Genomic DNA, 14962 nt, shown 5'->3' with positions numbered 1-14962 from the left:
CTTTATAGTTTTCTAAACCACGTCTTTTTCAAAGCACCGTGAAACTTCTTCGGACCATAGAAAGCTCCAGCGTCTCTCGGTTTTTGTATAATATTTTTCAAGTTCGTTTTTGTCACGTTCATTCTTTTCAGTGTTAGGTTTCACTCTGAACGACATCACTGAACTGACCTAATGTATTCTGTGACGTTAATTTATATCTACGCACATGTTCACTTTTCAAATCGAACTTCCAATCGCAGCATGTTCAATACTTGTTCTTTTAGTATTTCCATCCATTCAACAGTTTTAATATTAATATTCAAATAGTCTTTGCATTGGTACTGACACAAAATAAAACCTGGGGTTTCTGAAACATCAGGATCATCAAAAACAAGGCGTATCCACCTGGCACTGACGTCGATTTCGTTCAGTTCAGTTAATGCTATCGGATAGTAGTGTTTAATCATATCATCGTGGGACAATGTTTTACAAGTATGAGTTCTTTCCTCATCAAACATGCATCCCATACACATTTCCTTAGAAAGTCGCTGAATTAGTTTCCATATCTCAATCGCATAACTCAGTGATAACCAATTCTTTAAACATATTCTGTTCTCATCTACATCCACTTCATCCACGAGAACACGAGATGGGCGTATTTTCCTGGTAATTATTCGCTTGGTACTGTTAGTCAAATCACAGAAGGAACTTTTAGCATCCATAACGCATTCCGTACGACTCTCAAACCAGTGGTTAGATTTTCTTACTATTGTTTCATCAAAACTGTATTCGCATCTTAAAACATATTTCCAACTGAAGTAGACATCTTGTTTCTTGTCGTTAGTGTTCATCTTCTAACGCAATTGTTACAGATAATTATTAAAATACACTTTTCTTTATCTTATAACACATTCAAATGCATTCGTTAAAAGACAAGTTGTTATTGGATAATGCTAACAAATGAAAACTGGTTTCAACTGGTTTGCTAGTCAAAAGAGTATTTCAACATATATCTCTAAAATAACACCTTTCAAAAACACCCGCTTTTTAAAGGGGGTCATTGTACCCATTGTGCTCGTTACACGCTTCAACAAAAGTAACCCGGTTTCCTACGTATTTCGTAGCATCTATAATAAGCCTCAGAACTCGGTCAACGTTACAATAGACGCGTGTCACCTATTGTACCTCCGAACAATACTCAGAATTCGGTCAACGTTACAATAGACGCGTGTCACCTACTGTACCACCGAACAATAGGTGCATATCTATTGTAATAATGTCAACAATCAGAGACGTCACCATTATACTAAGAAAGAACAATAGGGGATGTCTCCATTGTACTAAGAGAGAACAATAGGGGACGTCTCCATTGTACTGGAGTGGGGACCCATTGTACCGGAGGTGCATATCCATTGTATTGGAGGTGTATCCATTGTATTGCCATTGTTGTCCCCGCTACGTACAAATTATACTACTCACATGCATCTTTACTTAAATTTCTATAAAAATCTCTCATTATAAAATTTCCTCCGGTTACACAGTAAATCAGATGTCATTTGTTAGTCCAGGGAATATTTCTATTAAGATATTATCCGAATTCATGTCAATAGTCTTAAATGCGGCAAATATTCCTGCTTTTAAACCTATGGGCTTCATTTCACATGAATCCCAGTAATCTTGGGATGAATTAAATGTTCCTGAACCTATGAATCATGTCCCAGATTTTAACATTTTAGTTTTTTCCTAAAAACGTGAGACAAATATGTTCAGCTAAAACGAAATGTATTACTTTGAAAATATTTGTGGATAATCTTTTAAAAGACACATTTTCTAAACCATTGATGAACATTCTTGTTAGTTAACTTAAATGGACAATGAACAATTCATATACACATTATATTGTTATACACCCTAAAAAGTGGCAGACAGCCACCCTATCAGAAACCTACCATGTAACGTTTAAGGTATAATATACAAGGTTTATTAAAACGTTGATACACCTAATCTATTGATGATCCGAGGCCAGTTTCACAAAGGCAATTACTGTAATCATATGTTAACCTTCTGACTACTGCAGGCGAGATATCTCGCCCGACATCACATCAGTCGACTGTAACTGTATACAGTGCATTCTTTGGTAATTTAGCAGCCAATACACTAACCGGAACATTACATATTGTAGAAAAAATTTTTTCAAAATGGTGGTTTTTGTTTTGTCCTTAATGTTGCAGCTTGGTCAAGAAGTGTTTTTGTGTGTCGTAAGGGTAATTTTCAGGGATCGATAGAGTAACAGCTAATTTGATAATACCCCTGATCGTTTAAGCAACAACGAAAATTACCAAATATTGTCTGGATGAACTAGGGTTCTAAAAAACATTCTGCAGAAAAGCACAGTTCTCGGGCCTAATGGACATAAATACTGGACAGACTGGCCACAAATGCCCGTAAGTAAACGCACTTTAGATTTTTTTTTTTAACCAACATTAGTCAAATTAACAGTCAGAAAATAATACTTACCGACTATGAACTTTACCTCATAAATTTATGGCCCATTTAACTGAATATTGGGTAAAAATTATAAACTTGTACCCACAACGTGTTTTTTTTTAATCCAGTAATCTAAGGTTAAAGGTCGAGTGAAAATGAATTCCTGGTAATTTAGCAGACAGCAAAGAACATTACAAATTTGTAGAAAATAGTTTTTAAATTTGGTCCCATGTTGCGTGGTCAAGAAGGGACATATAATCCCAACTAGGGGCATTGAATACCCCTGTTTGACTATTAAAAATAAAATGTTGTCTTGAGAACTGAAATCATACATTTACTTCGCACAGTATAGGTTTAGCCCCTGACAATGTCCTGCATTCGAAGTATTTTTTTTTTTTTTTTTTACCAACATAACAGTCAGTTAAAAAACAACCTCTAAATTGTTGGCCCCTGACTGATTTGGGCAAGATCTTTAAAAATTTAACGTGCGTCTGGAGCAAAGGACACCTTACAGTTGCGTGGAGGGTAGTTTTTTAACACAAAGGCTATTTTTTTAGACCGGGATATTTGAAACCACTTTTTCAAAGTCACATGATCAATTCAATTGTAATTTTATCCAAATGTGTTACAGGTTTGTAGATTAACTAAACTTAGTGTTACTTTTCAAGGGTTGAAACTAGGGTCTGTCCCTTTAACTGTTGAAAATGAGGTCAAGTACACATGGCAAGTACGCTAAATGGAAGGAAATGTTTTATTTAACGACGCACTCAACACATTTTATCTACGGTTATAATTATGGCATCAGACATATGGTTAAGGACCACACAGATATTGAGAGAGGAAACCCACTGTCGCTACTTCATGGGCTACTCTTTTCGATTAGCAGCTAGGGATCTTTTATATACATCATCCCACAGGGTAGTACATACCACGCCCTTTGATATACCAGTCGTGGTGCACTGGCTGGAACGAGAAATAGCCTAATGGGTCCACCAACGGGGATCGATCACAGACCGACTACGCATCAAGCGAGCGCTTTACCACTGGACTACATCCCGCCCCGTACTCTAACTGATTCAGGGCCTCGTTCCATGAAGCGATCTTAGCGTTAAGATCACCTTAAGTACATAATACATAATGTTACATTTAAAACCTCAAGGTAACGTGTTGGAAACAGTGAAATATAGCAAAATAAGGCATTGGCGGGTCTTTTTTAAACGTCAGATTTTTTTACTTTCCCGCGCTCCATTTCTGTCCAACTTTTAATATGTTGTTCAATATGTCTGAAAGTACAAGAATTGACAATAAAACTTTTTGTTGCAATTTTTTTTATGTTAGGGTATTTTGGCGTTATATTGACCCGCCTAATAGGGATTGATTTAATAAAAATGATGTAAACAAGCTTCCCCAGTAGACCGAGACATCTAATACAAATGATTCTTACCTTGAATATTTCCATTGGTCCAAAAAGACGATACAACAGCTGTCTAACCCAGTTGATTTTACCACTTATTGGTGGCATGTTGCGAGCAACAGGAGGGTTATCTTTGTTCTTTTCATACAGCTATGATGGAATAAAATTTCAAATTAAAACTTGAAACTTGGTATTAAAATATGTGAAACAGAGAATACCAAGTTAAAACGAGTTCCCATGAGAGACCATTTCAACCCCTGCAGGGACCATTTTGTTTTCAAAATCTTTATTAGCGATGTAACTAGTGAATTGAAAATTTATTAGAAACTACTGTTTAATGGTTTAATATTTTGTAGCAATATCTGAAACTTGTTTAGTGAATCGCAATGCGATACTAAACAAAATGTTCCCTGCCTTGCAATTAAAGAATGACCTCGGCAAAAACAAATGCCGTGGAAAATGCTGAGGACACTATTTTTGCACCGTTAACATGTTTCCAAATCTGGATTTAAGTAAATCTGATGAGGAGTTTATTATTTGTCTTGTTTACCAAATTGACATAACAGTTAACATGCGAATGACACGTGCACGATCAAGAACAATTGGGTTGTAAAGGGATGACAATTTATCATGTACAGCATAATCAGTCAGCAGTGACCTGCCAGTGCAATGTTTACCTTTTAATTATATTTCATCAGTGTCAGAATATTTAATGTGATATAGAATTAAAATAGTTTTCTTTAATAACTGCATAATTTTTATTAGAAAAACTGTCCCCAATACTGAATGCCCCCTACTTCCCTCGCACTCCCAAAGCCAAGTAATCGGTAAAGTTTTGGGTGTTTTTTATTAGGCCACTCGGCACAAAAATAAGGCTAGTATATTTTGTCATTATAAATGACAGAAAATTAGTTTACTAAATTAAGGCTAGTATATTTTGTCATTATAAATGACAGAGAAAATTTTATTAAACTATCGGCAAATATGTATATCTCTCTACCGTATTTGACCGGAAATAAGCCCAGGGGGCCAAGACAACTCATTGTGAGCTTAGCATGGGGTGGGCTTATTCCCAGACAAGGGGCCAGTTTTGTTGAAAATTTTTTTAATAATAATAATTAAAATAAATAACAATACTTAAATGAACTAGGAAGAAAACAAAAAACGTTCAGTAGCACATCTATTAATTAGTGTTCCATTTGTTATTAATAAATAATAATTGTTTATTAATTAAATTGTGGTTTTTTTTACTAGTATCTAATTATCAGAAACACACCTTCTATGTTACAATTACTTACAAGTGCTGTTTATTTACATCCAAAATTTAATGCCGAGAAGACTTAAAACAACAGCAATTAACAACAACTCAATAGCGTATACACACGTTTCTGACACAGGCAGCCAGCTTACACTACAAAGAATTGTCAATCTACGGTCATTGTTCTTAGCCAATCAGAATACGGTATTTGATTAATTAGCATTAACTGCGGACCCAGTGTGGTGGTAAAAATAGACATTGGTTTTTAGTTCATACTTGGGCTTGGATACTTCAGAGAAATACTGCAGGCATGAAATTTAAAACAATGTTACACACTGTTATTGTTAGACTGCTAAATCTCACTGGTGGTAAAATATTGTGTTACATTTGTGTTTAATTATCTGCAGGAGGTATGACCTTTTAAATGAACTTTGAGCAAACTTGCAATTTCATGTTATTTATAAGGTGACGAAGTTGGGGGTGGGCTTATTTACGAACGAGGGCCTAATTTCTTAAATGCCATAAAAACGGAGGGGGGCTTATTCAAAGACATGGGCTTATTTCCGGTCAAATACGGTATATGTATATCTACAAATATCTCATAACACTTTAAGTGACTTGTAGGAGTGTCTGTTGTACATTTTACTGAAAAATAAAACATAAAATTGTGGTGTTAATTATGATAATTTACTGAACACTAAATACTTTAGTGTATCGCGAGGGTTGTCAAATATAAAAGACAATAAAAATAATAAGGAATGAGCAAAAAATTCAAGAGAGTTCAATGAATAAAGTAAACCATGTCCTCTCAATGGCGAGCCAAAAGAATAAGAGGCCGATGATATGCACGTGCAGTTGGTTGTGCGTAATCAGAAGGACATGGACCGGTATCATCTATGACACGGAAACATTTTTCCATTTTGCCTTCATGCTCATTAAGTTGTTATATTTGGCTATAAAGATAGGTTAACTAACATCTAACCCAGTGTTTATTGTCGGAAGTATTGAATATCAATACTTAATAATTTGACTTTCAGAAGTGTTTTGGGGGCATCTTCTCTTATGCAGATGCACAAAATATATTTGCCATTAATTAATTAAACTATAAACTTGCGCAAAAAAAGTGCATACTGTACCCAGTGTAAAAGTCGTAATTGACAGTATTCATTCACCATTACAGCCCTCTACATTGTGACTGATTTGGTCGCATATGCAACCATTTATTTCATTTGACGACTAAAACATTTCATTTCATATAAAAAATACAAGTAGGCACATCTGGCTCTTGGATGGAAAAAATTAACATAGAAGGCTGCATTACCTCTCTTATGTGATCCACTTCTTCCCCATATCTGACCAAAATCACATGGTATTTTTCTCTGATGTTCAGCTTTGAAATATTCAGCTTCTCAAATCTGTAACAGAATATTGCATTATGTGATCTCCAAAGGTTTTTAATTTATAGACAATATTCACTGCATTTTAAAAATACTTTATAGATGATTTGCTGAAGTTATGAAAGTTGATTACTGCACATTTATTTTAGATGTATGTAAGTCTGAATCATGGACAAAATATATGATTATGGCTAAACACCTAGATGTTTATGCTGTTTAGGGAAGTCATACATGACAAAGGGATACGCACCTTTCATACCTTCATTACTTGATAGGACAATCACTAGCAAAAACATTTTTTATTCAACAGTCTGTGCAAAATATATACCTTTCTATGAGCTCCAGTGCCTTGGTAGTTGACTTCACTTTATGAAAATTTGAATCCATGAATAACTGGATTCCATGCTGAAATTTATGAAATACATGTCTTCAAATTTTGCATAAAATTGATCTGGATGTAACAAATATTGTTAAAGGAGAACTCTAGTCAACTATGAGCCTTATGTGTTGGAAAGATGCATACCTGGACCACCAACACATACTGACACTTTAAGAAATGAAAAAAGCTTAATTTTAGAATCAATAAAAACAACCCCATGATTATCCCTTCTAACTGGGGCAGCCATTTTGTTTCTTTTTCATCGCGTACAGTACTCTGGCTTGGGAGGAAGTGACGTCAGCTCCTGCCAACTCCTGTATGCAGTGTAAACAAAGGCAGTAATTTACGACAAGGCGCATCACTTTGATCAACCCAACTTGTAAAACAACATAAATAACTTGATAATATAATAAACTATTTAACTACATACATTTCAATTTGAATTAACAGAACGAAATGGGGTTATAGTATTTTTCTCTTAAAAAATCCAAAGAAAAAATGTATACTACTAGGCCTATTGATAGGCTACATGGGAGCAAAAATGACCACCCACAATACCCAAGTGATAATTTTCTTTTCTTTGGGAAAGTCTACTTAATCAAAAGTTTTATAGAATTATTTACAGTAATAAAGCATGACAGCTAATAATGTCCATTACCATTTTAGGGATGGCAGGTTATTTATAACAATAGACATAACTAAACATATATATTGAGAATTTTTAATACAGAAATTGGAAATTTTCAGAGTCACTGTCTTTTGGGAAGCATCATCCTATGTTCAGACCCACAAAATGCCTGGATAAATTCCTGAAACCAGTACGCTAGAAAAATATTGCAATACATATTGTTCCAAATTTATGCTGTGGTATACCAGTATACAAGTTATACCGCACCTATCAAAATAATGTATGTACATTTAATGGCATTTAATTGTCATGTTTGTTATGAGTTTCAAAACTGTAATAAAAGTAACAATCAATCTATTATGTCATTAAGGTGTGCCATTTCTACATTGTCTGTAGGTTTAACTGAATAAACTACACTTCTTTGCACTTTCTAATAACTGCTCAGATACTACCAAGAGCCAAAATTATGTTTATTTGTTTCTTTTTCAGTTCTTTCATAAATAAGATAAAAAAAAAGGATGATCATGATCAAAAGTATAAAATGATTAACAAAACAGTGTAAACAGCTATGAAGAATTACACCTATGAGAAAGACCCAGTGATGCATGCCAACATCAAACAACCAAAATGAAAGAAACTACCCATTATTTACGCACCTCAAGTTCACTAACTTGTCTGCAGAAATCCTCAAAGTCATTATCAAAGTCAACTTTCCTCTGATCTAGAATGTCGTATGTCTTTTTTTTTATGATGCCAAACAAGTGTTGGAAACGAGATGCATATGGTTCAAGGCCTTCAATCTTTGACACACCAATAGTGGAGTAGGCATCAATATACTCCAGCAATTTTATGATCTTTAAAATAAAGAAAGCAAAAAACAGTGATCTTCAAAATAAAGTAAAAAGCAAAAAGAGTGTTAGATATAATCCAGTTGCCGTGATATTTCATTAATATACTAAACTTTCAATTATAAATATATGTGCCAGTGTGGTTACAAATGATAACTGGCAAAATTGGTTTTCTGAAACTGATCATAACACTGCTAATAACCAACCTAAAATTAACTATGACAGTTACAGAGGAATAAACGACGACTATTTTAATGAGATCTATCACTGCAGAGATCTTATGAACTGAGGGAAGGGAAGGCCATCCCAACATGACAGCCAAAAATATTTTTGTTGTCTTACAATATACATAACCAAAAATGTGCTTGTGCCTCCTCCCACTCCCACTTCACATATCATACCTAATATCAGGGGTTTTTTTGTACCAAAAATATGACCACAGATATTACACATTTTAACATATACTCACAAATACACTCCTCCTCCTACTCCCTATCTCCCCACCCTTGAAGGTCAAATATCTAAAGTCAAAAGTACCTTCTCAAGCCTTCTGCAAAACGAGTCAAACTTGCCAAAGATATTCATCTCTGAGAATTCAAATGGCCTTTCTCCTGGGGTCTGTTCAATCCTTTTCCTTGTTTTGTGAAAAAGATGCTGGTATGTTTTGTAGAGTTTCAAACAATGGTTCAATTTTTCAACTAGTTCATTGTATGGCTGTTCCCAGATAGGATACAATCCATCTTCCACAATATACAACTTGCATGCCTTCACCATTTGGTTTGTGACCTCAAAAGAGAAGACTCTACCATATAAAATATGACTGCTTGGTAGTAGTGATGGGTATTGCTAAAACTTTTGTATTGCGATATATTGCGATACAGGAACCAGAATTGCGATACGTACCATGATTTCTTGCCCACTGGACAGGGTTATTCACCTTTTGGATGGTGCTAGAAAAATCTGTCTGACCCTAGGGCTAGATAAATCTGTCTGACCCAAGGACTAGATATCTACATATGGGTGACGTCATAACTCATGTTTACAATGATTGATGTCATGGTTTTCAAAATTATGTTTGAAATTTCACGTTGTATCATTGTTTTAAAAATATTTTTAAAAATTGATATTTTCAACTTTATATTTATGGTTAAGTTGTTACATTTTTATGTCATTGCATAAGGTGGACTATATTTTTTTCGCGTATGATTAAATGAGTTTGTTGGTGAAATGGCTTGCAAAAGTAATGTTTTGTTACTGTAATTAAATAGGCAAGAAAAAGAATCAGTCACCATTGTGAGGTATAGATAAGGCAATTCCAACCCTCTGGACAATATGTTTTTGTCCCTCAGGTTGGAATTGTCTTATCTATACCGGTATCTCACAACGGTGATAGATTCTATTAATATTGTGAAGACCAACTCTCAATTATTAGAATTTATAAAGTGCTCTAATTTCATATACATTTTGTATAACTTAATAAAATAATACACTAGTCAATCAAGATTTGTTCCAAAAAAGTGAAGCTATTGTTTTTCGACTTAAACTGGTAGTTTTTGTTTCAAAATATAATGCATGTGACAAACATACCAGTACACTAAAAAAATATCATATGTATTGTTCTTAATTTATATTGCGGTACACCAGTTATACCGCACATCTATACTTGTTAGCATAGAATTACCGTGTCTAGTGCATGATATTCTTATAAGCAGAAATGTGTGGGTGTTGTTGGCTTTATGTTTTGTGTTTGTGCAAGTACATGCATGTGTGTGTGCGTGCATGCATGTGTGTGATTTTAATTGTAAACATCTATAGCAAATCAAAATTATACAAACTCACTGCATCACTTAAGATGCCACACTTTTGAATGGTGCAAGGATAAAATGTCAACCTGACTCTGGGATTTTAATCATAGGCAGGTGGTAATAAGATAGATTATCAGTCTACTGACCTGAATTGTACAGAACTCTGAAGAAGTCAGTTGTTATGTTCACGACAGGCATGCTTGAACATAACTGATGGAAGATTGCCAAAATTTATCCAAACCCATACATTCAACCAATTCACATTGAGCTCTACAACCGTAAAGTCAATCTCTGCATAAAATAACAAATCTTAACACTAAGGTATTACCTTTATAAACAATGAGGTCATTCTCTCAGAGGTGTTGTAGTAGTGAGAGATGCTGTGAATCATTCGCACGGCATTCATCAAACCTGGCAATGCATCCAACATTGACACCTGTTACAAAAAGCAAGAGAGACAGAATTCTATTCAGTGATAAACAGCATTTTTCACTTCTCCTTGTTTGCCAATATTTTCTCTTGTCTAAATAAGTGTAAAGTTGTTGGGCAGGAGGTGGAGGTGGACCAATAAGAAGAAAAGTGCAAGCCCTGGGCTTTTCTTTTTCAAACAAAATCACTTCTTCAATTCACGTCAGACTGTATATAAGATGTTAAAACTTGGGTCACAGTAACCCCAACAAATGGTAAAGAGAAATCCACTATGATAGGGATTAAAATTATGATACTGCCTTGTACATCTGGATTATCACTGTTTAATTTCTACTTGTCCATGTCGGAATTTATTTCTTGTATCTTCGCCTTTGTCTAAGGCTGAGTAACCTATATATATTTTTTATATTTTTTTATATAACATTTTAAGGATTGGGGGTGTTTCGACCAAAATTTAAAAACAAATTGTATCAAATGCTGCTTTCTATAGTAAAACATTACATATTTAATGACAAAAAGTAAAGTTTGTTTTATTTAACAACGCCACTATAGAGCACATTGATTTGTATATCTTATCATCGGCTATTGGACGTCAAACATATGGTCATTTTGACACTGTTTTTTAGAGGAAACCACATAGGCTACTCTTTTACGACAGGCAGCAAGGAATCTTTTATTTGCGCTTCTCACAGGCAGGACAGCACAAACCATGGCCTTTGTTGAACCAGTTATGGATCACTGGTCGGTGCAAGTGGTTTGCACCTACCCATTGAGCCTTGCGGAGCACTCACTCAGGGTTTGGAGTCGGTATCTGGATTAAAAATCCCATGCCTCGACTGGGATCCGAACCCAGTACCTACCAGCCTGTAGACCGATGGCCTAACCACGATGCCACTGAGGCCGGTTATTTAATGACAAACAAAGCTTACTGGATCACATCTGTATAGAGGAGTACAGTACTTCTCCAATGTGTACAGATATTTCACATTATCTTTAGCTTCATTTGCATTATCTGTAACCCGCTTGTCAAGCTCCTTCCATTTCTTGAGTATCTTGCAATTAGCAATGTGGATAGTGTTGATCACCATACGACACTTGTGACTCTTGATCTGTTCCAGCAGAGAACTGAAGCGTGCCGTCAGCTGCCGCCAGTGTTCCAGTTCGGCCAGTGGTCCTGTGTCATCAGCTTCCCTCCTCACTTGATCACTTTCAACCAAAATCTGACAATATAAAAACAAATAAACAAATTTAAGGTTTTAAAATAGGCCTACTGTTGGAATTATAACCACAAATTACTACAACATTATTTTTACAGGCTTTTATTGCCATGTTTTGATTTATTTCCTTCATTTCCTTCAAATGCATTGAAAATATATGACAATTGATCACACAGTGCTGAAATTAATATTTCAAAACACAACTTGTCAGTTGGCAGGATTCGACCAACTACATTGATGTGCATGACATCTGACAGCACGCAACCATAATGGCTCGGCCACCAGATCTTCCACAAAAATGGATGCACAAGTAACCGTAGTTGAAAATGTGTGCGCTGTCAAACACTTGGTTCAAAAGTAATGTAACATACTAACAGTTTGTATTAAAGTATGTCATAGATTGATTATATATTTTTAATATCTGGCCTGTGCTTCAGAAACGTTTAGAATCTAGACATCAGCCTTTAATAACATACTCAGACTTTAAGTTATGGCAAAGCCATAGGAATTGCAAGCTCGTGATGTCATTAAATAGTTTAGTTTTATAAGCATTGCCAGGATCATTTATGTTTGTTTTTATATTTCAAGTATTTATAATACAACTGGCCTCAACAAGATGTAGTATGCAATAAATTCTACCTCTGTAATATTAGCAACATGTTTCTATAGCAAGTAATTTATTTGCATGATAATTTAAGTAATTTAAAAGCAATGAAATAAATTTCAATCAGAGATGAAAATGACAATGAGTGAAAAAAATTTGAGAATGAGTTTTGTCCGCATGTCGCTCACACAAAACTAATTTTGCATAACCTATTGTTTTTGTTTTTTTCATACATTAAATTATATGCAAAAAGGAAATGGTTTACCTGAATTTAATTCTGAGTACCATATTTTTCCATGTATTATGTGCACTTTTTTCCAAAAAAATACAGGTTAAAAAATGGGGGTGCACATTATACATAACGATAGAAATTTTTTTATTTAAAAAATGTCCAGCAATTACCCATAAAAAATCGTCGATCGGCAGTTTACAGGTTATTGACAGTGTTAATTAAAACAAAATGCCAAAACACCCATAAAAATCGCTTTTCACTTGTTATGGTTGTAATAAATGTAAAATAAATGTACAAAACCATGCATACCTTGCCAAAAAGTTCACAAAAATAGACCCTAACTATTTTTAATTTCAATTAGATTTAATTCGGCCATTTCCGTGAAACCAGAAATATACGACACTATACTATAAAATTAGAAATATCACGCATTCACGTTAGACACGAGAATCAAATGTAATATGCTATATTTTTGTTTTCATTTATTTATTAATCATTTACAATGTATGGGTATATACTTTTGTCTTGATTTATGCATGTGTTACATGTAAGTACGCAAGTACTAGCCTACGTTTTGTGTGATATGTAGGTCTGTGTACACAAGTACCTAACTTAAGTTTTGTTTCTTGAATATACCGCTGCTTTCGCTTTTAGTTAATTTTGGTGACAGGTGGAAAACGGTATATCTTGCATTCACCGTCGATTTTGTGGTTTAAAAAAACAGTGCGTATTAAATTGTGGTTCATTTTTTTTTCTTGAAATAAACATTCAAAGTCGGGGGTGCGCATAATACATGGGAAAATATGGTAAACCATAAATAGGTTATGCAAACTTTCAATTTTCAGACCTTCTAGAGTATGAACACTGTGCAGGTAGCATTTGTAGAATCTTACCACCTATGTGAACATTGTACCTGCTCAATCTGTTTGCACCAAACTGTGGCAATATCTTCCAAGATTGACACAATTTCTGGGTTGGCAGCCATCAGCACACAATCGCCAATTGTCTTCATTTTCTTCAAGCAAACCTTTTCATTATTCAGTTCCTCAAGTTGTACGATTTCAAATGCATGGACCTGAGCACCTGAATAATAAAAAACATAAAATAATAAATGCATGGACCCGAGCACCTGACTAATAAAAAACATAAAAATAATAAATGCATGGACCTAAAACACCTGAATAGTAATAGTAAAAAATATAAAAATAATAAATGCATGGACCTGAGCACCTGAATAATAAAAAAACATAAAAATAATAAATGCATGGACCTGAGCACCTGAATAATAAAAAATATAAAAATAATAAATGCATGGATCGGAGCACCTGAACGGTAAAAAACATAAAAATAATAAATGCATGGACCTGAGCACCTGAAAGGGTTCAAATGTGGAAGTTGGCGAAGGCAAATTGGGGTCAGTTTCAGCATCTATACAGCACTTGTCTACAACAATTTGCCATTACTGATGCTGATGATCCCATGTCTTTGTTCACTTCCATCTTGAAGGACATTGCAGATGAAACTATTCCTAAGACTTCGGCAGCGCCAAAGCGTTTCAATAAACCATGGTTTACTGATACATGCAAGGATGCACTTAAAGAGCGAAACAGGTTCCTTGAGAGGTTCAAACGTGAACCTACTTGGGATAACCTGGATGCTTATCGTATTGCTAAGGCTAAGGCTCGCAGAGAGATTAGACAGAATAAGAAGACATCTTGGAGAACTTTTGAATTCACAAACATTTGTGAAATCTGTCTGGAATAGGATCCATAAAATCAAAGGTAAAGAATCCAGTAATACAGTTCATCATTTGTCTGTCAATGATACGGATGTCACGTATCGTGACATTGCCAATGCAATGGCAGACAACTTTTCTCACAATTCATCTGCTGCTTTCAGTACAGATGCTTTTGTATCTGTTAGAACTAAAGCTGAAAAGCAGTCCATTAATTTTTCATCTGAAAATGCTGAAGTATACAACAAGCATTTCTCTATGGAAAAATTGCAGGATGCTCTTCGTAGAGCCCATGATACTTCAGTAGGACCAGATGAAATTCATTATCAGTTATTGAAACATTGACCTGAATCATCTTTGTGTTCTTTTGAATATTTTTAATAACATCTGGCTTTCTGGAGACTTTCCTTCTGATTGGAGGAAAACAATTATCATTCCTATTCCCAAGCCTGGTAAGGATCCAACCAATCCTATTAGTTATCACCCTATCGCTTTGACAAGTTGCATTTGCATGATCAATTGTAGACTCGTCTGGTATCTTGAATCCCAC

General features: G+C 34.8%; 1 protein-coding gene across 1 annotated transcript in view; it reads right to left on the bottom strand.

The window, feature by feature from the left end:
- Positions 1–14962, bottom strand: part of LOC121386244 (dynein heavy chain 8, axonemal-like) — a 240158-nt gene that overhangs the window by 184388 nt on the left and 40808 nt on the right. The window contains exons 7-14 of the mRNA XM_041517077.1: positions 13591–13760; positions 11554–11844; positions 10524–10631; positions 8928–9176; positions 8199–8396; positions 6864–6940; positions 6460–6553; positions 3911–4030 (exon numbers count right to left, since the gene is read on the bottom strand). Coding sequence (XP_041373011.1) covers positions 3911–4030; positions 6460–6553; positions 6864–6940; positions 8199–8396; positions 8928–9176; positions 10524–10631; positions 11554–11844; positions 13591–13760 — 1307 coding nt within the window. The remainder of the gene's footprint in view (positions 1–3910; positions 4031–6459; positions 6554–6863; positions 6941–8198; positions 8397–8927; positions 9177–10523; positions 10632–11553; positions 11845–13590; positions 13761–14962) is intronic.

The sequence above is a fragment of the Gigantopelta aegis genome, chromosome 12, assembly GCF_016097555.1.
Source record: "Gigantopelta aegis isolate Gae_Host chromosome 12, Gae_host_genome, whole genome shotgun sequence".
In the NCBI taxonomy this organism is placed as follows: domain Eukaryota; kingdom Metazoa; phylum Mollusca; class Gastropoda; order Neomphalida; family Peltospiridae; genus Gigantopelta; species Gigantopelta aegis.
This window is presented reverse-complemented; position numbering and strand designations above follow the sequence as displayed.